The sequence below is a fragment of the Taeniopygia guttata genome, chromosome 1 (genome assembly GCF_048771995.1).
Source record: "Taeniopygia guttata chromosome 1, bTaeGut7.mat, whole genome shotgun sequence".
Classification (NCBI taxonomy): domain Eukaryota; kingdom Metazoa; phylum Chordata; class Aves; order Passeriformes; family Estrildidae; genus Taeniopygia; species Taeniopygia guttata.
This window is the reverse complement of record NC_133024.1, coordinates 73,676,468-73,700,840: the sequence shown is the minus strand read 5'-3', so window position 1 is coordinate 73,700,840 and position 24,373 is coordinate 73,676,468. Positions and strand designations below refer to the sequence as shown.

Sequence of the window (24,373 nt, the reverse complement as noted above, 5' to 3'; positions counted from 1 at the left end):
ATTTCAGGTAGAAGTGAGAAATAGCAGGGAGTCAAGTAATAAAAGGGCAAAAAAGAGATTTAAACACATTTGTTTTATTGATTATTTTTGCCTATACTTTCCAACCCATAAACAACTTGATTATAAAAGAGGGGGCCCTCCTTTTCTCATTGTGGTGGACAGAAAAACAAAGACTGCATGGAAAAAACTGCATGAGGCAATTACAGAAAGGAAAGTGAGGTGAAATCTTGAGGGAACTCTCAGGTACATTTGAGAAATGACTATCAGTAAGTTAGTGAAAACAACTCATGAGAAGATATATTTTCTTTATCAGCATTGCCTAACATAAATCTCTTCTGCATGAAGAATTACTGATAATATCATAGTATTTCAGTATATTCAGTAGATTAAGTAATCCAAATATTAAAGAACATAACCAACTTCTGTAAATATGCTTGGATCAGTCGACATAAATGGTTGAAGAGACACATTTTTCCAGAGTAGTGTATGCCTAATTTCAAGGATTTGCCATAAAATAAAGGATTCTGTATCACAAAATGAGCTGCTAAATTTAGTGGACAAGAAAATTCCTCTGGTTTTGCTAAGAAAGGTAAGCAAAGAAATTAAACATGTCCTTAATGGCAAAAGTTGGGGTTGAAAACCTTGTAATTCATACGCACTTGCTGTTGTGGTGCCCAGTCACACTTGTACAGCTGTGTCTGCTTACATCTGAACTAAGTCTATCCTGAAAAAATGACACTAGGAAGTGTGAGAATGCAGGAGAGATTTTAAATCCACAATGTGCCATAGGAATATCTAGCCTTTCCCTGTGCTCCACAAATGACACATAGCAAAACCTTAAGCACTAAAGACCAGAACTTCCAAAATATATGCACAGGAAGATACTCTGAATAATCCCCGTCGGGACTGTTCTCCTCAATAACTGACACAACAGGCACTATTGCTTCACTAGTTTGCTGCATTCTCACCTGCTGCACCCCATGTAACCTTGCTTCCATTGTGCCATGATCTTGATATATAGTAGGGACCAGAAAAGCAAAAATGACATATTCCACTTGGCATGGCTGAGGGAATAAATAAGGTAGGTTTATGTTCCCATAGATTCTGAGGCTACCTGAAGGCAGCTCACTCCAGTGCTAACTTGAGCAGTGACTTCAGATTTACAGCACCCAATGATAATTCTCCACTGTTGTAGCTGCTAGAAATTCCCTAAGCACAGCCAGATATTGCCTATATACATTCCTTTTCTGAGAAAATCAGAGGGACAAGCTGATATGAAACAGCATCACAAAATCACTAACCTGGCCCTAAGCCAAAACACACCCATTATCATTTCAGCAGTGCTTCCAGTCATTGTGTTCTTGTGTTACTTCACATGACTTTTGCATAAAATTTCATCAGCCTGCCTTCATGCAACACATTTCTAGTCCCCTGTCTGAACAGCTCTAAGAGCACCAGCACAGAAACATACTCAATGTCACATGTCAGAGGAAAGAACGAAGCCTGGTGTTGCGCACACATGATGTGCACCTGTGGTGCATGATGAGCATAATTTTGTGACATAGGCTGAACAATGAGGCAATTACAGCAGCCATCCTGCATTCCACAATCACCACTTCAGAAAACATTTTGTATACACAGTCATGCTGTTTGGGAAAGAACTTACTCTCAGAAGAGATAAGAGCTGATTGATTGAATTCTCTACTGAGACTATTTTAACCAAGCATGCTTTATTACAGCTTACTGCACTTCAGTTTGTGTTTATGAGCACACAGTGCTGAACACGCCTTGATAGACAATGATGATGTCTCTGCTTGACATGACTGTTATGATACTGTGACTTTATTAGCACATAAATATTATTCCATTAAATTGTTTGGAGCATATTCAATTCTGAAGCAACTCAAATGGTTTCAGTAAGCAAAGAGACCAAATAGAGAGCTTTGCAGTCTAGTGTGATGTTAGTACAAAATTAAGGAAAAAGCCTTGAAAATGGGTTGTTTTCAAGTGCTAAAATCATCTACTTGTAAAATGTAACTTGAATTTAAACTTGTCTTAATTAGCAAATTCACTTTCAGTTAATTATATTTAAATCCACTTAATAGTCTGTAATAAATGCTATATTTGTAATGGATAGGCTCAGCACATTAAAACAGTAATTTTTTTATTAGTGCGATGAGGCCAATTTAAAAGAAAATTAATCTGTGGACGGAATAAGGATTGAATTTCAATAGTCTAATATCTCAGACAAAATACACTCTTACCAAGGGCACCTCTATCAGTATGCAGCATATTATTCTACAGTACAAAGTACACTGACTTGGAGAGTCTTGTATTGTATCTCTGGTCCCCAAACACTTGATTTGGCTTTCTATAGAATAATAACTGTCTACATTAATTGATATAAAATATCAATTAATGTAGACAGTTATTATAAGACAATACTGAAATCTCCAACCTGAGAAGTTCTTTTTGGAAACAATGGTTTTTAATTTCAAAAATTCCACTAGAAGATGACAGCCATCTCTGGGCCTCCACATAATTCATGTCTACACTTTCAAGTAAAGCTTGTGTTTTCTATTATATCTGCAGTACAATGAACCTGAAGTTGCAATTTTGTAAGCAAAGACATTTTTAGGCTGATTTTTATGAAGTAATTAATACATTCTTTTTTCTTTTTTCTTTTTTTTTTCTGGCAGATTTCCATACTGTCTGGAAAAATGCTAAAAATAATTCAATTCATCATTCTTGCTAATTCATGAATTCTCTCAGTAATGAGAGATTGCAAAGTTAAATAAATATTCCGCATAGAAGAATCCGAAGTTTTGCTACCTAGCTCTTCTCTGGAGCTAGCAGTCAGGTATTCCACCTGCTCTTAGAGTTTGTAAATAAAATTATATTGTATTGTAAATAAAATTATATATTATAAACCTTACTTAAAGGTTTCAGTTGCACAATCAAACAGAATTAAGGCTGCCATACTTTTCTTACTGATGAATTCTAGCCCACATTTGGTTAAGCATTTTATTTTCAAAAGAAAATATTAGTTTCATTCAGAGCAAACTGGCAGCAGAGAATGACTGCTTGTATGAAAGAGACTATATGGGCCATTTTTATCCTAAATCCACAATTTAAGTGAAGAACTCCTCCAAAACACTGAAAATGTTGATACTTTTTTTTTTATTTATTTCATCTTATGGCTTCAAATGCACATTTTTTTCTAAGAATGCTTAAGCCTAATGATCAGGTTTAAGTATTTGGGGTGGAAGGGAAGGTACTATATATTTTACATGTGAATCTCATCCTCCATACATTAAAATACAAACACAAATATGTATTAAGTCAGAAAAAGCATAATTCTTGTTTCTTACTGATTAACATACTCCATGGACGAGCTGTACAGCAGTAATTTCTGAGTCTGTCCTTTAAATTAGTTAAAACTAACCAAGACTTTCTTGCTTCAAATGCTAATTTATTTAATGGTAAAGACTATATTATTGCTTGTTATATGCATACAAAATACTAACTAATTCCACCCTAGTCATTTTCTTTCCCATTTTTTTCTTTTAATCTTACTCATAGGTAAAGCCACCACATAGCCCACATAATGCAATTTATCTACTCACAATAAATAGAAGTTTTATATAATGCATCTTAATTCCCATACAAATACAACAGAGAGGAAATTGGGACTCATTTTGAGTTCTCTCCTCTTATATTTAGCCAGCTTAGTTAATAAAACATGACTACTGTTAGGGCATTGGACAACTACAAATTATCCCAAACTGATTTAATTTTTAAATTAAATTTTAATTTAATTTAATTTGTAGAGTCACATAATTACAGTTCTCCAAGAAGCATCCAAATATTGTTTTGACATGCTTTCTTAGTAGTACTTACTTGGTCATTTAAAATTGGGTTGCTATAAATATTTCCATTACAGCCAATACATAAGCATTAGGAAGAGATCAAAATAGAGTAAAACATTCTACCAGTTCATCACTGGGGTTTCTGCCATTTTTCTGACTTTTTTTTTCTTTGTACTTACAGTCTTTAAAGTATCAACAAGAGACACATTTCTTTCTATGCCAGAACAGCTACTCTATATTAGAGAGAATATATTACTTGGATAGCAGAAAGAGAGCTAGAACATGTTCCTCCAGAATTCACTTTAAACCAGATCTTTTATGGCACATTATCACCAGTTCCTTTCCTTATTTGATGTGTTTATGCTGTGTTCAATTAGTAACTGTTACAGTTTGTAAGTGCTGATATATTATAGATCACTTTTATTACTGAAGAACATAACTGAAAAAATCAATTACAAATAATCACAAGCTTTAGTTACATGTCAGACACCTTCTTACAGAAGGCAAAGTCCTTTTACTTTCACCACTTTCCACCACATACAATTCATGTGGGTATTTTGAGGTCTCTTTCTGAATTGTGCTTTTTTTGCTATAGGAAAAGGCAGTGTGATTTCTGCAAAATCAAAGACCATCTCTACATGAAAAAGAAAAGATGAGCAGTAGTTACTGTGGCTCTCTCCTGCAGAGGAGATAGAGGAACCAATATTCTAACCAGATCCCATGACTTGGGAGATTTTTTGGTTAGGGCCAAGTTTAGTGCAGCTCCTTGCAGTCCCTCTGCAAGGTTTCTCAGCCTGTGGAAACACACCTTTTCCTTACCACAGGCACCAAGTATACTGCCAGCAGTAACCTGGATCTTATTGAGACCATCTACAGAGCTCTGGAGTGGAAAGATGTGGGCCAAGGTGTTGCTCTCCTTAAACTTCTCATTGAGGCAGGAAAGGCTTAAACACAGATGGACTAAGCCCCCTGGTCAGCACCCAACTACGCAGTCATGTTGCAAGCAGAGCTCTGGCTTTTGTGACTATGGCACCATTTTTGAAGAAGTGTAACTGAGCGAGCATGGGTGGGATCTAAAGGAATGAAAAAGCCAAGAAGGGTGTTTTAACCTCATCCCAAGGTGCATCAAATACAGCTCAACCAGACAGTCAGAAGAGGTGGTTATGACTCTCTATTCAACTTCGGTGCAGCCTCTGGAGTTCTGGGCCTCACAACTTAAGGCCAGGTCTTGGATGTGTCCAGAGCAGAGCAGCAAAGCTGCTGAAAGGGCTGGAAGACATGTCTCATGAAGACCAGCTCCAGGCTTGCCTAATTTGGAGAGAAAAAGGCTGAGGGATGATCTCACTGCCTCTTGAGGACAGAAAGTAGAGAGGGAGGTGCCCATCTCTTCTCACTGGGATCCAGTGATGTCATAGGCAACAAGAGGCTGTGTGGGAATGGTCAAAGTTGCCTGGTTCAGATAGCTGAAGAAAATCTCACAGTCACAATCCTTGATACTCATGGATGACTTTTAACAACGAAGATATCTGCTAGAAGGACAATATGACTGGGTGGAAGCAATCCAGGAAGCTTTTAGAATGCATGTAAGACAAATTATTGATGCAGAAAACCAATTAACTGAATGAGGGAGATGCTTTGCTGGGTCTGATATTCATAAACAAGGAAAACTTGATTCAAGTGGTCAAGATAAAAGGGCAAGCTTGTCCATGCCAAACATGAGACCATGGAATTTAGGTTCCTGGGAGCAATGAGCAAGGCAAAACAGCAGGATTAAAAATCTGGATATCAAAAGAGAAGCTTGTAGCCCCTTCAGGGGACTTATAGAATCATTGGAGAAACTGTCCCAGAAAGCAAGAAGGGAAGAGCTTGCTAATCTTCAAGGACACCTTATCAGAGTACAAATCCAGTTCATTTTAATGTGTAGAGTAGTAAAATAATATTTCACTTTTATTTGACACTTGTAAGACTACACCTAGACTACCACACCCAGTTTTCTACTCCCCAGAACTGGCAGGACATGAATGTACTGGCTCAGCAGTCAGTTGTCCCTGGCCACCAGCATAAACAGGGAATTTGATTACATGACACTCCAGGGGAGACCAGCTCAAAGAAAGGAAGGCCCAGGAAAGGAAACCTTACTGTTTACAGCTACCTGATAAGAGGATTCAGAGGCAATGCACCAGCCTCTTCTACAAGGTACCTGCAGAGGCTATGGACAGAAGTTGAAACACACTAAGTTTTTATTAGATATAAAGTATTAAAATTGCTATGAGGATGTTTAGGTACTGGCTTAGATTGTATGGAGAGCTTGTGGTATCTCTGTCCTTGCAAGCACTCAAGACTCTACTAGATATTTACTCTGAGCTATCAGGTCTAATGAAACCTGCTGGGAGAAGGCAGTTGAATGAATTGACCCCTGGAGAACCCTGCCAACCCAAGTTATGGTTATGTTTTTCAATGTCTTTATGAATACATGCCTTGAAGACAGCATGGGAGTGAAAGATGAAGGATTGTTCATATAATAAAGTTACTCAGAGTAATAAAGTCAAGGCTCAGCTGTGACAACCTGTGGAAGAACTTTATGAGTGGTTTGCCAATAAAATAACTCATGGAATTTAATACAAACAATTGTTTCCTAATGTGGAAGAAAAAGAATTCTAACAATATCTAGGACAAAAGGATTTGATATGATCATGACTAGTTAAGGACAGTGGGCTCATGACAGATATTTCCACCAAAACACCAAACCAATAAATAGAATATCTCAGAAATACAAACAAATTGCTAGAAATTATTAAGAATATATTAAAAAGAAAAATCACAAAGAGTTTTAGAGAACATTGTTCATTGCATCAAAATTCAAAAGTAACACTCACATTTAGACCTGTGTGCGGCTTAGCTCATTCTTACCTGAAAAAAAGAGAACCACCAAAACAACAAAAGATATTTAATGAGAAGTAAGAAAACAATTCTGTACAATGAGCAATTGATTAAGAGGACATTTTTTATAAAAAAATATAATGTCAGGGGAGACGATACTACAGAGATTCCAAAAGTGACTGGTTTAGACATCATGGATTAGAACAGACTATTTTTCATCTCTTCAAAAGGAAGAAACAAAAACATCAAATAAGGTCAACTGAAGCCAGTTACGTAACAAGGAAAAGGGGAACTTTGTGGAATGAGGCACAGAATTGTAAACCTAATTGATATATAGTGCTGTCAATGCTACATGGATTTTGCAGGAAAATATGACCAGTTAAGAGAATCTAATGGTTATTGAATATGTAAAAATTACCCTGCCACTGAATGTATTAAGGAAATGCTCTTCATTAGGCATTTTTTTTAGGTAATACTGGAGATGGGGACATGGGATTTCACAAATCTGCTAGTCTGACCTGTGATCGTCATGTTTTTTGTGGGACAGTTCATCTGCATGTCATAATTGTAGAACCATAGAACAGTTTGAATTGGAAAGGACCTCAAAGATCATCTTGTTCCAACTCCCCTGCCATGGTCAGGGACACCTTACACAACACCACATTACTCAGGGCCTCATTCAGCTTGGCCTTGAAAACCTCCAGAGATGGGGCATCCACAGGTTCTTTGAGAAGCATTTCAATGCCTCACCACCCTTACAGTAAAGAATTTCCTCCTAATATATAACCTAAACCTACCCTCTTTCAGCTTAAGTCGATCCCAGCTTGTAAAAAGGATCATCTCCAGGTCCTTTTCCAGATTTTGTGTAGCTCTCCTTTAGGTACTGGAAAGCTTAAACCTCCTCTAAGGTGTGCTTGACCCATATGCCACAAGACTATCAAATAATATATAAAAAAGAAAAGCACATCAATCAAAAGCAATTACTGTATTTATTTTTCTTTTTTTATTGCTACATACTGAATAAGAAGGGAAAATTTCAGATATGTGCTTTGTGCTGGATCACCAAGGGATGTTTATGACATCACTGTAATTTAAAATAAAGCACTGTGGTACTCTGGTTGGATTTACTTTTAAAAACTCTACTTATTTTACAACTAAAAATTCCCCATAGTTTTAACATGGCAGGGAATAATTTCCCTGTAATACATGCAAGGATAAATAAGAGCTGACAGATGGTCTAATATGCAATAGAAGTTTCTCTTAGGTTCATAACACGTATTACACAAACATGGTCCTTATGCTCATATATTCCCAAAGGCCTTGATCTAGGTCTTAGTGGAATCAACAAGACTATTTCCATTAAATCTGCTGTATAGCATAAGAAATTTAACTATTTTCAAGTAATTTTATATTTTTAATAAAAAAATGAACAAAAAATTTATCACTTGTCTAGAGTATTGAGATGCATTGATTTTAATAATTTATGATCCCTCTGTGTTTATGTACTGCAGGCTGACACCGCATGATTAAGCTAACTATATACATAGTTAAGACAACAAGAATATAGAAAAGAAATGTAGTAATATCAAAAGAAAATGATGTTCTCCTTTTAGTTTGACTCTTTGGGCATGCATTCACTCCATGATGCCCAGAGGAAACTCAAAGCTGTGGATCAATAAAAGAACAAAGAAATTAGGTAAAGTCAACCATGGCAAAAATAATAAAGAAGACAAAAAGAAGATATAGTTTCAGTTTTTGATAAATGCTCTAGCTTTAAGAATATCAATTGCCTAGAGAATTTAATCTATTAGTACCACAGATTCTATTCTTTTGAGGTTCTGTTCTAGCTAGTCAACAGTAAACAAAATTCAATTAAGCAATAAAAACTTGAAAGATTTTATGCATGACAAAAAGAGACATGAAACTGTCTTTTCTCCTTCTATGCCAAAAGTAACCTAAGCACCACCAGGACTTAGTCTGGCTATAGCCCTAAAAGACAATAAAAAATGTTTCTATAAATAGATTAGTAAAAAAAGGGAGGGCTAAGGATAATCCCCAGCCTTTGCTGAATGTGGGGAGAAGCAGTAACAAAGGAGGAAAAGGCTGAGGTACTTAATGCCTTCTTTGGCCTCAATCTTTAATACAAAGACCAGCTTCCCTCTGGATACCCAGCCCTCTGACCTGGAATAAGAGCAGAATGAAGACCCCATAATCCAAAATAAATTATCAGTGACCTGCTGCACAATTTAGGCACACACAATTCTAGAGTCTGAATAGAATTATAGAAATACAGAATCTTTATGGTTTGAAGATATTAAGTCCAACCATTGAACCTTTCATAATCTCAGACAGTGTGGGTTTTACTAAAGGCAGGTCTTACTTGAATAACTTGGTCTCTACCCACTCAGTGGATGAGGAAAAGGCTGTGGATATTGTCTTTCTGTACTTTAGTAAAACATGTGACACCATTTCCCACACAATTCTCCTGAAGAAACTGGAGTCATAGTGAACAGAGGTACAATCAGTTGTCAGTTACAAGTGTTGTTCCCCCGGGCTCAGTACTGGGGACAGCCCTGTTATTTAGCTTTGACAAGCAGATTGGAAGCACCTTCAGTAAGTTTGCAGACACTACGAAGTTGATCTGCTAGAGGACAGAAAGGCTCTGTAGAAGGTTTTGGATAGGCAGGGCAGGGTCTATGGGATAAGGGCAATGGTATGAAGTTCAACAAGGTGAAGTGTTGGGTCTTGCAGCTGGGTCACAAAAACTGCATGCAGTGCTACAGGCTGGCAGAAGAATGGTGGCAAAGCTGCCTGGCAGAAGAGGACCCGGGAATGCTAGTCAAGAGATGCTGAACAAGAAACAGTGTGGGCCAGGTGGTCAAGGAGGGTTAGGTCTGTATCAGCAATGAAGTGGCCAGCAGGACCAAGGCAGTAATCATCCCCCTGTACTCAGCCCTGGTGATGCTGTGGCTGAGGAAACTGGAGTTGTTTAGCCTGGAGAAATTAAGGTTCAGATGGGACTTCATCACCTTGTACAACTACGTGTCAGGAGGTTGTACTGAGGTGGGGGTTGGTCCTTTCTCTCAGGTAAGAAAGAATAGAACAAGAAGAAATCACCTCAAGTTCAGTCAGGGGAGGTTTAGATTTTATATTAAAAATAATTTCTTCACGGAAAGGGAGATCAAGCACTGGAACAGCCCGCTTAGGGATGTGGCTGAGTTACTGTCTCTGAATGTTTTTAAAAGATATGTAGATGAGGCACTTAAGGACATGGTTTAGTGGTGGACTTGGCAGTGTGGGTTAACAGTTGAACTCTGTGATCTTAAAGGTCTTTCCTAACCTAAACAAATCTATGAATATATAACTGCTAGTTGTGACAGAAAAAGAAAGGCTTCTTTACAATTTTTATTCAATTGCTTCCTTTTGAAAAACGAACACAGAAACAAAAAAGTAGCATATCTCAGAAAAAAAAAAGAATAATTTATTGTTGCAAACACCTTTACAGTTTGATTATTTTAAAATAATTCCATTGATATGCTGAATAAATAAGAAACTACAAAGAGCTGTCTTCACAAAGTCTTTGAATGGGTGACAGACACCATAAATACAGATTTTCCCTTTTATTTACCTCTTTCCTTAGTTCTTTTTCAAAAAGCAGGAGAACCATTAGGAAAATGAAATGGTTTGATCTGAGAAGTTTAACAACATGAAACTTCTAACTCTAGAATACAGCTATTGTTTTTGTTGTAGTGTGCAGTTATCTGTGGATATGAAAAAACTTAATGAAAAACCATTCCCTTGTAGTCAAACCGAATGAACTCCCAAGGGCATCCGTTATGTGTCATCCACATTGTGCTTTTTGATCTGATCAAATTTAATCTTTCATGCTTGCTGAATACACAGGTGGTGTCTTATAATGTTGCCTGCTCCTTGGATTTTCCATAGCTGTTCTAAAATTTGTTTTCATGTTCTCAGGGCCCCCTGGGGCAAACACAGATACACCTACTTTAAATTATTTTTGAAACTTAAAGGATTTTTATAAGTATCTAACTCTTTTTATGTTTTCTCAACTTTTTTTTTTCCCACACATTTTTCAAACCATTTTTTTGCATTTTATAGACTAACAAGAAGAACTTGGGAGACCAGTATTTTTGAATGACACTCAATTCTAGCCCACTTATCTGAGCATTAAGTACAAGCTCATGTAGTACACAGGAGAGAAACTGAGTGTATGATAAAACCATGATGCCAGAGAGAAGGGAATGTTAGAAAGGTGGAATTAGTCAAAAGTGGTGGTTGAGAGTACATTTTTCTTTTTCTCACCACTAAACAAAAATAGGTGAGTGATTACAAATACAATAGCTATGAAGTAAGGAAGGGAGGAATACTAGTTCGTTTTACAAATAATACTTGAAAGTACAAAAGGTAAAACAGGAAAAAACAAAAGTTTACATATTATGGTAACTATAGACAAAGGAATACTGGACTTTGAAATTGCCAGAAAGAGAATTGCTAAAAATATTTCAGAGGTTCTGCCAATGTTTTGGAAAATACTGTGATAGGCTTCCAGAAGGTGGAGGATGAGGGAGCATAGGGAGGAGTGGTTTACATTTTACATTAAGCATAAAAAACAATTATAAAATATTTTGGGAATAAAGTAACACTGAAAATTTTCAGACAGCTCTCTTTCTGATTCCCACTTAGTCTTTTAGAATAACCTTTCAGGAGACCATGCCTTTTTAGTTACTGCACTTTTTAGAAAGCCCCAACTCAACAACCACAGACCTCAAAATACCTCTTGAAAACTGAGAAATCAAAAGGATTTAGCAATAGGATAATGATGGTTCTTGGATAATGAGCCAACACTGCTAAGAGACCTTGTCACATTGTGACACTACATAACTCAGAAAAGCAGGCTAGATGTAAAAGGAAAGAAAAAAACTTTAAAAGGCCAACTTTATTTTCTGACTCTACTATATATACAATAGCAAAAATGACAATGGATTGGAGGGTGAAACTGCCACCTCTTCAACTACACTAGTTAAACCAACAGTCTATCAATTCTTTCTATTCACAAAGAAGAATGCAAAACAATCATTATTTACATAACCAGTGTGTGAGAAAACTCAGTTGAAAATGTAAATATCAGAAGGCATAGGAACTTTTAGAAGAACTTTAAAAATCTCAAAAGAACAGGGCTACAAGAACTGAAGTGCAAGGATAGGAAACTCCGGTAAAACAAAGATGGAGCATATCTCTTTGGATGAGTTATTTCACAGTGCATTTCTACAGTTTTAACAACCAATAGTTTTAGCATCTAAATGCAGAGCTTTGCAGTTAAAAAAAAATTGACCACGCCTTTGAGAATTATCCGATTAAGCATGGAATAAATGCTCCATTGTGCAACTGAAGCATACAATGCAAAAAGTAATTTAGTCATGACTTCCTGATCTCACAGTATGAAGAGTTAATCTCCATAGTAGTGTACTGCTGAACCACTTTACTAGTAAAAATTATTTTCTCCTCTAATGTACCTAACTGCTTTCTCTCAGCATTATTTTTCATAAATTTCAGATTAAAGCTGAATTTCCAGATTTTCCTTCTAAAAATTATCATAAACCAGGAAAATAATTCCCAAACCATTCTCCATCTTTCTTTGCTTTAAATAGCAGGCTAAAGATTCTTAAATAGCAGGTTCTGACTGAGAGTTATCTTTTCTAAACATAATAGCTTTCTTTGTATTTATGTATGTTTCCACACTCCTTTAAAATATTGAGCTCAGGTCTGCATTGTAGTACTGGTCTCCTTGCGGACATATTTAAATGAAAAATAGTGTTTCCTTTCTGTACTGTACACACTTTTGTTTAACCTTTCAAGGATGGCAATAAATGTGCCTGCACTTATTGTAATCTCAAGACTACTAAATGTTTTCCAGGAGTACTGCTTGCCATGGTTTCTCGGGGTACGGCCCACCCACAAAACATAATTATATGCACATCTTTTTTTTTCTTTTTTTTTTTTTTTTCCTTTTTTTTTCTTTTTCAACAAAAAAGTGAGACGCTGACCTGAATTTTTAGTTTCTTTAATAGTACTGAAACCAATTCATGTCAGTGCATGGTTTAGGAGTTTTCTACTACTAGCAATGAATAAAACAACCTTAGCTAGTGAAAACACTACAATTCATTTTCACTCACAGATTATTTGTAGCAGTAATATATAAATACATAGGTTTTAAGGCTAATGGCCTAATAATTCACCTTTTTGCAGCTTCTTAAGATTAATTTATCTCAGTGCTCTTTGGAAGTGGTAGTTGGATATATTATTGCTTAGGCCACAACATCATTTTAAAAACAAAGAAACAAACAAAAACCCAAACAAAAAAGAAAAAAACTTAGCTGCAAATTAAAATGCAAAAAATTTATTTGTGTTTCCTAGGGAAAGTAAAAGGAAGGAGGAGATAGAAGCAAATATTTAACCCACATCTTCCAGCTTCTTGCCACAGAACCATTCACATTCCCAGATCACAAATGAGGGTTTTTTTCAAGCTGTTTAATTTAAACAGAAAGATTTTGTGCACCAGAAGCCCTGCTTGCGCTACAGCATGGAGCAAAAGATGAAAACTGATATTAGAAACTAATGTGTTCCATGGCTAAAGCAATATTCTTTCTCATTTCATGAGAAAATTCACTTATGCAAAGATTCTGATGTAGCTAAAAAATCTCGTATCACAGGCACGTATTTATCTCTAAGATAGGAATCTAAACTATCATCACAGTCAGTGAAGATCCACTAAATACAGTCAATACAGTCTACAGAGCTATTTGTGTCACTCTAAACCCAGACACTGACATTTGATCTGCTGGTTCTATAGACACTATCGGTGTGCTGACAAGAGGCTCAATTCACTTGACCGCAAGTATTGATTTAGTGTTGTCTGAGACAGTGAAGTCTATCCTGCAGGGCCTCCAGCTGCTGCTCCTCTGACATCTGTGGGTCCCATGCCATATTTGCCAGCCACAAGCAGGTGCCTGAGATAGGCTAAGACAGTTCAGAGAAGTCTTTGAGCAACAGAGCTTCCCTGTCTCCATGTGGGAACTGCAAAGGAGGTGAATTCCATGGCTGTCAGGACTTAAAGAATGTGGTTAAAATGTCTCAGCTCACTGTCAAAGAAAATTCCCATAAGATAAAACTACCACAGAGGTACAGATGTAAAAGAGGGAGGCATTCATTTCAGGCCTACAAAAAAAGGTGAAAGGTTTGGAATTAGCACACCAGACAAAATACCACTGTGCAGACTGTGAGGAAAGCACAGATGGCAGCAAGAGGAAGATGCCAGGCCTGATGAAGCAGATCCAGGTAACTTACCCAGACAAAAATTCCAACCATGGCAAACTGTGAGAAAAGGAAGCCACTGCTTACACAGATGCCATCCCAAGTTATGGGGACAACACATACACCTCATGGGTGCCTGGGATTGGACTGTATAAGAACAGTATCTCAATTAGAACACTTGTGGACCCCCACCACTGAGCAGATAAGGGTAAAGAAGAGCCAGCAGGAAGCTGCAGGAACCCATGTGGTGATGGTATCTTCTGCTCAATATCTCTCCCTTACTCATCCTCTTTCTCTTCTTCCCTGCTGTCTTCCTATCTGTCTCTACCTCATATTTATTTTTAAATAAAATCCATACTAATGGTCTCATTTGCATCTTAATCTGGGCAGAGGCATCCTTTAGAAATTGGATCCTAACCTTATTTCAGTGTTTTACATCACTTTGGCGTCAAAAGTAGAATCAGAACAATGGCAATACCCAGACTTCCCCTCATACTTCTCCCCATCATCTAGAGCAAAAGAACAGGGGACACAACGAAGGTCTTTCATTATCAAGTACATTCATCAAATCAGAGTTTGGGAGGCAAGGAAAAAAACATTTATTCAGATTACAGTCACAAACAATAGTCTATAGTATAAACTGTTTAACTAACTATTTGATACAGCCTTAGATATCAAGGTCAGTGATATTACTCACAATATGCACACTTAGTTTGAGCATTCTTTTAACACATTAGTATTGTAATTGTGGTGCAGAAATATAAAACACAGGTGAATAAGTAGTCACAGCCATAGCCAAGACTGACATAAAGTCAATGCAAAAATTATGCATTTTTATTCCATCAAGCAAATCAGTTATTTCTACTAGTTTTACACTAAATATTTGCAGTGTGATTTGGGACAGAAGTGGGATTTGAGCTATTTATATTTGGGAATTATATTGTACACACTTCATGAGGCAGCCATTAATCTTTTACAGCTGGGAAGATTCGGTAAGTTAAGAACTAGGTGATGAGTATAAATTAGTATGATAGCAAATTTTTATTTAGAGGTTTTAAAAAGGCAATTTTCAACTGTAAATTTTACAACTTTGAATGTTTAAGCTTTAGGTGTATTTTGAGTATTGATTTAAAAACAGAAAAATGGGATTCAATTAGTTTTCCCAAACTTTTTGCAAAACTAGTTTTAGCAAAAAATTTGTTTTCCCAAACAATTCTGCTTTCCCATACACCATTAAAACCTATTCATTATTAGATTTAGAAATATCTTATATTAAACATGTTACAATAGGCATTTAGATGATTAGAACCTAATTTCAGGAGTTTTAATATTTTTTTAAAGTATTAATGTAATTTTTCTTTCACTTATTTATGGCAATGAAACCGAATTAAGTAGCCAATTTATTTTTTGTATGTTTGAGTCTTTTAATTGCTGGCTTTCTGTCTCACTTTAGGCTGCAAAATGGAATTAGAATGAATAATCAAAGTATTTGGATTTTTGGGTCCAAAATTATACTTTTTTTGCAAGGGCTATATTTATATATAAATTTTTTTAAAAATAGAGCTTAGCATGTATTTTAAATTATTTTCTACTTTCATCATAGAAAAGCAGGAGCAGATTTTACAAAGGATTCAGAAATTCTTTTTTTTTTTAAATCTTAAATAGATGTCTTTCTACTCACACTAGAAAAGTTGCTATTATACTGTAGTATTAATTCTAAAAGGTTTCTGGGTGTCTATTCAGGCAAGATTGTGGTGCTGAGTATTACCAAGATAAAAGAATTATGAATATGTTAAGAATGTGTTGGAGAAAACAGAAGTTTAGCATAAAGATCCTATTTACAAGCTATACAGACACATAAATGAATAATCACATTTTTTTTTTATTCATGTCATTATTTATTTTTTTACTGTTAATTTGTGCACTGTGCACTGTTATAATGGAATTTACTGGAAAAGCACCCAAGGTTTTTAGACACCGTATGTGCAAAACTTCATCAATCATTCTTTATGTTGACTAAAAATGGATGTGACCTCTTAATCACTTCTTTCCGCAGTACATGTATTTGAATCAGTTTCAGCAACATTTTACGTCTTCAAAAAAAACGTGCTTTTATTTCTTATTAGCCTTTATGAACAAAAGAGGAGTAATTCAGTAAGCAACAAGGTTCCCCCTTTTGCTTCCCTTCTCCAGTTTTTTTGGTTTTGGTTTTTTGTTTTTTGGTTTTTTTTGAGGAATGGGGGATTAGTGTGTGAAACTGTCATTAAGCTCTGCTAACTGAGCAGAACTTGTACTTGGAATGATCCTGTCTCTTGTGAAATTCTCTTTAAAATATCAGCCGAATTACTGAATTTTCAGTTCAGTGAACTGCTTATCTTAGCATTTGGACTAATGCCTACTTCCTCTACTCTACAAATTAAATGCATTACTTTCCCTTATCACAATATAAGTGGCTTCTGAATTGCCCTCTTGCATATTGACATCAGAGCTGTATCTGTAACATTCTCAGGCATTAGTTTCCATCTTCTTCACTCATCTGCATTCCTTGCTGGTTCACGCTGCAACAAAAAGTTTACCACAGTCTTAATGTTGTTGTTTGTTTGTTTGTTGTTTTTTAAATTTTTTTTTCTAATGGCAATCATTTGGCTAGGCAACTTAAAACTTATGATTAGATCCAGGTCATATATTCTGAACATGTATGTGGACAAGATATCTTGGCCTGTTTCCTCAGGGTGAGCTCCAAAAATAAAACTTGCTTCATGGAAACAAAATTGTCATTTTACCAGTTTTGATTTTTACCAGTATAACTCCAAACATTCCATGTTCTCTTTCGCAAAAGCTGTAGGGTTTGGCCAAGTCCTTCTGTTTGCAACTGTGAAGAAAACAAATTGCTTCAGAGTATATCTTACCTATGTATTTGGTCTGACTCATTTTTTCATCCTAAAATGAACTTCCTTGTTGACCTTCACCTCAAGGATTTGCTCTCTTGTTCTCCCAGTGATTTCTCAGTTCTGTAAATTCCTGACACAGAATAGATATACCAGGAAATATCCTGGTTTCCTGGGGACATTGGTGAAGCAATAAATGCCCTCAAATAACGAGAATATTATAACTGAGACTTCAATGAAGATTTCATCTCTGACTGTAAGTTACCTACTACCTACTTGATTGGACTTACTGGAATAATTTCTCCCCCAGGCTTCATCTATTCTAGTGCAACAGATTACCATTCCTGAATTACTGGCAATTAAAAACTGTGTGCTGGTTGCTCAGGCATTCAAATTCACAGTCTGGCACATTCATTTCCTATACCACTGGTTTACTTAAATAAAAACAGCAATCCACCAGCTGGGAGTAGCTGACATGTACTTGTTTCTGACAACCTTGGCTTCATTTGGAGAGTGACTGTTGATACGAGCATGCAGTGAGAGGACAAGAGGAAATGGTTTTAAACTGAAAGACAGTAGGTTAAGATTAGATATTAGGAAGAAATTCTTTACTGTGAGAAGGATTAAGGCACTGGAATAGGTTGCCTAGAAACCTGTGGGTGCCCCATCCCTGGAAGTGTTTAAGGCAAGGTTGGATGGACTCTAGCAACCTAGTGTAGTGGAAAGTGTCCTTGGCCTCAGCAGCAGAGCTGGAGATAAATGATCTTTAAAGTCCAAATCAAACCATTCTATGATTCTAGGTCTCTATGATTTGGACAACTTCCAAAGAAGAACACAGCAGAAGAGATGGAGGGAATGAGTTTTTTAATTTCATGAAGAATGTGTTTGTCTGGAGTTATTTGCCACCTTCTAGAAAAATATGCAGACCTTGCTTTAATTCCTTTTGTGAGGCTTTCAGCTAACTTTGTCTTATTTTACATTTTCTGGGACATATTTGATTTTTTCATCCTCCATTTTCTTTTTAAATTTCATTTTTCATCCTTAATTTTTGTTTAGCAATGTACAAGCATATGCATTGTCTCCATGGAAACTGAATCTTATGGTTGCCATCAGTACTGTCCTTTTTGGCTACTTGGTTACCCAAACACTGGGGCTATGTGGGGTCAAACAGTCCTTATGCAAACTAGTTCATTTACAAAGAAAAAAAATAAATCTCTTTCAGACCACACTTGGTCCAACATTTTTCTTCTCTAGTTTTTTCTGTCCTCTGTCTTGCAGTCTTGTTGGCTTTTCTCTCATTTTCAAATACTTAAAGCCAATTTTCTTCCCTAAGCACCCGCCTATGTGTTTATTCTGGGAAGTGATACCAACCTGGGGTTGAGGGCAAGGCTTCTATTGTTTCAGTAAACAGCTCTACAGAAGGTTTTACAGCTTCTATCAAATCAGGAAAGAGGTTCATATCCAGCCTCAGTGAAGCTGGATAACATTTTCAGTAGTCATAGAACCATTCTGATTTCTAAGCCAGTTTGCATGATGACATTGCAAATGTTAAACAAAGTAAGTTTTCTTTTATCTGCCATAAAATTTATATCTTTCCCCTGACACATCTACTATAAGAAAAGCTCCTGAGTTTATGCCAGAGTAATAAAATCTTCACTGAATGGAAACTTAAAAATAATCTTATTCTGGTACAACTAAGCAACTTACTTGCTTTGCAATAATGTACTTAAAATAGGGGACAAAAATTGTGAGAAATCTCCACAGCTTTTCTCTAGACACAGCTAGATGATAACTCTGACAGATTCCATTCTTTTGGTGCTTGGTTTTCTGTTACCAAAGTTTGCAATATCTTGTTAAAATTCTCTTAGGGTGTAGAGATGTTTCAAGGAGCTTATTTCTTTCCACTAATGTCTAGCTTCCTGATTATCAGTTCATTTATGCTTTCCAAGGAATCATTTATTTTTTGTGAGACAGTGTAATTTTTGTGCAAGCCTGACTTCTATCTCATTTGCTTGCAAAATGACAATTAATTCCTGATATATAGCCTCTAGTGTACAGCCCATGTCAGCTGCACAATGAAATACTCATTCACTTACCTTGAAATCTGTAGGAAAACATACTAAAAGTTGTATAAGGTTTTGGGGGGGAATGGTTTGGTTAAGTTTTTTCTATAGAAATGAAATTAATGCTGACACATATGCACCCATATTATCTACTCCAAGGCAGTTTTTATTAATTGTATTTAAAACTATAATACTCTGCATTTATTTCATTTTCTTTTAAAATTTTACAGAAGACTGACATTTTAGACATAAAGTCCCTCTGTGCACTTCCTTTAGATGCTTGCTATAAAAAACTAGCTAGGTCTAGAGAGGTCATGTATTGGAGTTGAAAATTAGTTTCAAGCAGAAAATTAGACTGAGAATCTGTACAAATGCATAGGAAACTTTCCCCAACCACTTAATCACTGATTAACAAAACTACTTAGAACAGACATTTCTATGAGAGGTTAACAAGACTTTTGCTTTGACATCAGTTGAAAGCTTGTTCAGAGAAATCTGGGATCTAAGAGGAAATCAGCTAACACATCAGATGTCTTTAAATGGATGGTGTGACTGATAAACTTTTAAGGGCTGAAGTGATGTGAAGGGTAAAAAATAATTTTTAACTGAGGAATGATATTGAGGCAGCAGATGGAGACAGCTTGAGGAAACTTTAGCATAGCACATAGGATAAAAAGTATGTGAAGAGAAGTAGAACACAGGTCTCAATTAAATTTAGGCATTTTGATCACTGGGAATAATCAAGACTTGAAAAGACAAAGGACATAACATCATTCTGCAAGCCTGAACAGAACTTTATTCCCATCCTCATACCTGCCTTGGCTTTTCTTCTAATGTTTACAACAAGAATTAATTTCTTTTGCCTCAAAGTTAGAACAAAGCAACCTGCTAAGTATACATATTTCTAAAAATATTTTTTCATTAAGGTAAATAAAGTCTTCATAGCACTAGTATAAGGGGTATATATAACTAGTATACATACAAGCACTAGTATAAGCTCTAGTATAATTCAATTCTTGCTGAAGTAGCAGTAAATTTCAAAGGGTTTTTAATTAATGCTGTCTACACTAATGAAAGTTTAACCAATGTAATACATCTATCCCTTTATCTGTAATAATGGACTCCAGTAGCAAAAAGACAAGGAAGAAAAACTATACAGTGTTAAAAGATAAGAAAAGAATAACTCCAGAGCTAACATATATTATTTACTAGCCACAGGCTGCAATGCAAAGCTTAGAGGAAGAAAAAGAAAATTTTGATTTGGTATTGCTGAGCTTAGCATGGCTACCACAACACCCTCACTAGATTACAACTGCAGCGATTTACTTGATTCTTTGTCCAAGATTTTTACTCTCAATCTCCTAACCAGTTCAATTTTTTAGAAAGTTATGCTCTTATGGAAACTACTTAGAAGTATACTTGAAGTTCACAAATATAAAATGTCAGGACATGCAAATACCCTGATCTATCAAAACATTTGGCAGAACAAGTTTATCTATCAGATCTATCAGGCAATTGCATGAAGACATTGTATGAGGACAGTCTTCAAAAATGGTAAGGACGACTTAGGTAACTACGTGCCAGTCAGCCTCATCTCTATCCACAAGCATGAAAGTAGGAAAACTGGAGGAGTCAGCATGGATTCAATACAGGTAAATTGTGCTTGACCAACCTAATTGCTTCTATGATGAGAAAACAACCTGGATGGATGTGGGAAGAGCAGTGAGTATTGTCTATCTTGACTTTAGCAAAGCTTTCAACACTGTCTCTCACAATATCCTCAGTGATGAACTGAGGAAGTGTGGACAGAATGGGCAGTGAACAGTGAGGTGGACTGGCTGAATGGCAGCTCCCAGAGGGTCACAATCAGTGGCACAGGATCTAGCTGGAGCCTGTTAAAAATAGTGTCCCTCAAGGTTCCATACTGGGTCCAGTATTGCTTAACTTACTGATCACTTGGATGAAAGGACAGAGGCCTCTTCAGCAAGTTCGAGGATAACTTGCTGAAGATAACAAAACTGGGAGAAATGGCTGATAACCCCAGAGGACTGTTCAGAAGGACCTGACAGACAGCAAAAATGGGTGGAGAAAATCCATCTGAAATTCAACAAAGACAAATGCGCAGTCCTACACCTGGGGAAGAATAACCCCATGCAACAGCACAGGCTGGAGACTGACCTGCTGGACAGCAGCTCTACAGAGAAGGACCTGGACGTCCTGGTGGACAACAAGCTGCCCATGTGCCAGCAGTGTCCTTGTGACCAAGAAGGACAATAATGTCCTGGGGTGCATTATTTTGCCAGTAGATCAAGGGACCACTCAGCCCTACTGAGGCCACATATGAAGTACGGTGTCCAGTTCTGGGTTCCTTAGTACAAAAGAAACATGGAGATCCTGGAAGAGGTCCAATAGATGACAGTGGAGATGGTTGTAATGAGCAATGGACTGGAGCATGTCTTTTACAAGGAAAGGCTGAGGGAGCTGGGCCTGTTTAGCCTTGAGAAGTCTGAGAGGGGATCTCATCAATGTCTCAAAGAATCGGAAGGGAGGATGTCAAGGTGGTATTTCCAGGCTCTGCTTGGTGGTGCTGAGCAATACAAGAGGCAGTGGGCAGAAACTGATGCACAGAAAGTTCCACCTGAATATGAGGAAGAACTTCTTTACTGTGTGGGTGACCAAACATTGGAACAGATTGTCCAGAGGTATTGTGGAGTCTCCCTCACTGAAGATATTCAAGAACAGTCTAGACAGAATCTTGTGACATGCTCTAGGATGACCCTGCTTGAGAAGTGATGTTGGACCAGATGACCCACTGTGGTGCTTCCAACCTTACTAATTCTGATTCTGTGACATTAAAAGTAATAATAGTTGATACCATGAAATTACATATATATATGTATGTATAGGTATATGTATATATGCATAGTCTGCATGTAAGAAATTTCTCATCTCTGATACATGCACACAGAGTAACATCATTCCTTTCTTGCTTTCCTTGCCTCTCTTTTCAGCCAAATTCCCTCCTTTGTTTGTTTCTTTTCTTCTTTACTTTCTTTTTTTATTTCTGGGGCATGTATTGTCTTCCACTTTTTCCAATATATTTTTTTCTTGCTTGTCTTTCTTCCTTAAATATTTACTAGTATATATCTCTTATTTAGTTTTTTTCCCAGTAGACCTATTGTTGCATTTTGCCATACTTTTCATCTGCCTGTCAGTGAATATTCTCCACTTCTACATATCTTTACTCTTTTTCAGTTCCTTTCCAGTTGTTTGTTGGTTGTTTTTTTGTTTGGGTTTTTTTTGTTTCTTCTCCATTCAGCTATTTAATTATTACTATTCAGCTTTCCATTTGTAATATTTGTCTTTAGGTTATAGTCTACCTGTGTAGTTGTAAACTGCATGCAGCACACACATTAGTATCACATTATAGTTTTAGGATGTGTTTCTATGCAAAGCTTAAGTTACATTTCAATTTAAATATGACAGCAATAGATGTGAGTAGGCAGAAAAAAAAAGTGCTTCAGCAGAGTTGGGAGATGCAGTGAGAAGATCTATTACTTTAATAAATGTATTTTATTCAGTTTTAAGCTTGTTTTGAAACAGGCCCCATTGTCATTCCGTTCGTACTCTGCCCAATGTAGCACTTCTTGTTGATCTTAAAGACAGTCAATAAGAACTACTGCAGCATTACACAGACCTCCTCTGTCTTTTGTTTTCTGCATAGATATCAATTTGTTAAACAATCTGAATCTTTGATGACTTACAAAACAGTTCAGCTAATGGTCCATGCTTTAATGCATCTTATCAGCAGCAAACATCTGCCTAAAAATGGCTATGCTTTCATGACTGTCAGGCTCTAGGGGAAATGTGAAGATAGATGTCATTTTGCTGATCAGGTTTAAAACAAGGACTGAAAGATAAAAGATTCTTGGTTCTAAGCAGCAACTCCATGTAAATAATTTATAGTCTAAAAATAATATGCTTTTCAACACTTAGAGGAAGGAATCTTCTTTCCTTGTCTCTGTTTTAATCATTCCTTTAGAATTCTTCCAATTAATATTCAAAGATTACCAACGTTCTATCTATAAATGAATTGCTTATTAATAATACATAAGCTGTTCTCCTTTCTTTTGATGAGGCAGAGCACAACATGCTGCAAAGAGTATTGACAGAAAAATACATGCTTTGGAACTGTTGTGAAGCCATTTACCATCCATGAAGTAACTCACTAATAATAGTTGCCTGCTTATGAAAACTCAAATGTCAAGGTTTTAACAGGGCACTGAGATCACTGAGATCAAAAAGGATTAGTAACAAATGACCTAGAACTGAAATCTTTTTAAATGTAGCTGCATAGAACAAAGTGTTCAATTTGATTTGCACGTGCGTGTGCAACACATGCAAGACTTTTCGTTTGCTGGAAAATGCAGCGGGGAAATATGACAAGCAAAAAAGCTGTATGTAAATACCTTATTTACTGGCTATAGAAGCCAATAATAACAACAGAATAAAAAGGATCTTTACATCAGTGGGCCGTTGATGAAACAGGGGAACTATTCATAAAATCAATGAATCAATGAATCAATGAATATGCTGAGTTAGAAGGGACCCTTCAGGATTGTTAAGTCCAGTTCCTGGCCCTACACAGGAAACCCCAAGAGTCACAGCACGAAAATGTTGTCCAAGGAATGTCTTAAGTCAGGGGACAAAAGTTAAGTAAAGGTTGCTCTCCACACCCACACATCAATTTATCTAAAATACGTACAAATCAAATACAATAACAATAACTGTAGAGCAGTGATGTACTGAATGAAACTTCATAACTACATGCTGATCATTTTGACATGTTCAGCTGTTTAATATCATGCCTGACTGCTCCTTTATGGCTTATGATTTTCTTTTGTTAAATATGACAAGTCTAAATAAATTTGAACCCAAGTGAATTAAAACACTCATTTATTTACTTTGGCGAAAATCCCATATTTACAAACTGAATTCATGGTTTTGCTATTTCTAATTCAATTATAGAAACTTATGACTATCTAACAATTCATCTAATTGTTGCATATTTCATAATTCTACTGCACAAGCATGTTTATAGATCCTTTAGGCTCCAAGAGAGTCAGACACTATTCCACACAGGAGAGACAAAAGCCATTAAATGTCCAAGACTATTTTTTTTTCTTTAATTAAAAAAATTAAAATGTAAATTTAAATTTTTTTTATTATAAATAGAGATGTAAAGACTTTTCTGGATCTTAAAATAAATTTGAAACTGGTTTATAATAAATGTGGCATCGTATAGATCAAAGAAACTAGTATATCATAAACATTAGAAAAA

The 24,373-nt window shown here is 36.3% G+C and overlaps 1 protein-coding gene across 9 annotated transcripts in view; it reads right to left on the bottom strand.

The window, feature by feature from the left end:
* Window positions 1-24,373, bottom strand: part of GPC5 (glypican 5) — a 578,936-nt gene that overhangs the window by 343,438 nt on the left and 211,125 nt on the right. Inside the window, exon 7 of one of the 9 annotated variants that reach the window (XM_072931234.1) lies at window positions 16,464-16,639. The exons of the other annotated variants lie outside the window; for them this stretch is intronic. Within the exon in view, the coding sequence (XP_072787335.1) occupies window positions 16,610-16,639 (30 nt within the window). The 3' untranslated portion in view covers window positions 16,464-16,609. Of the gene's footprint in view, window positions 1-16,463; window positions 16,640-24,373 lie in introns of those variants that run through there. 9 annotated transcript variants of the gene reach the window in all.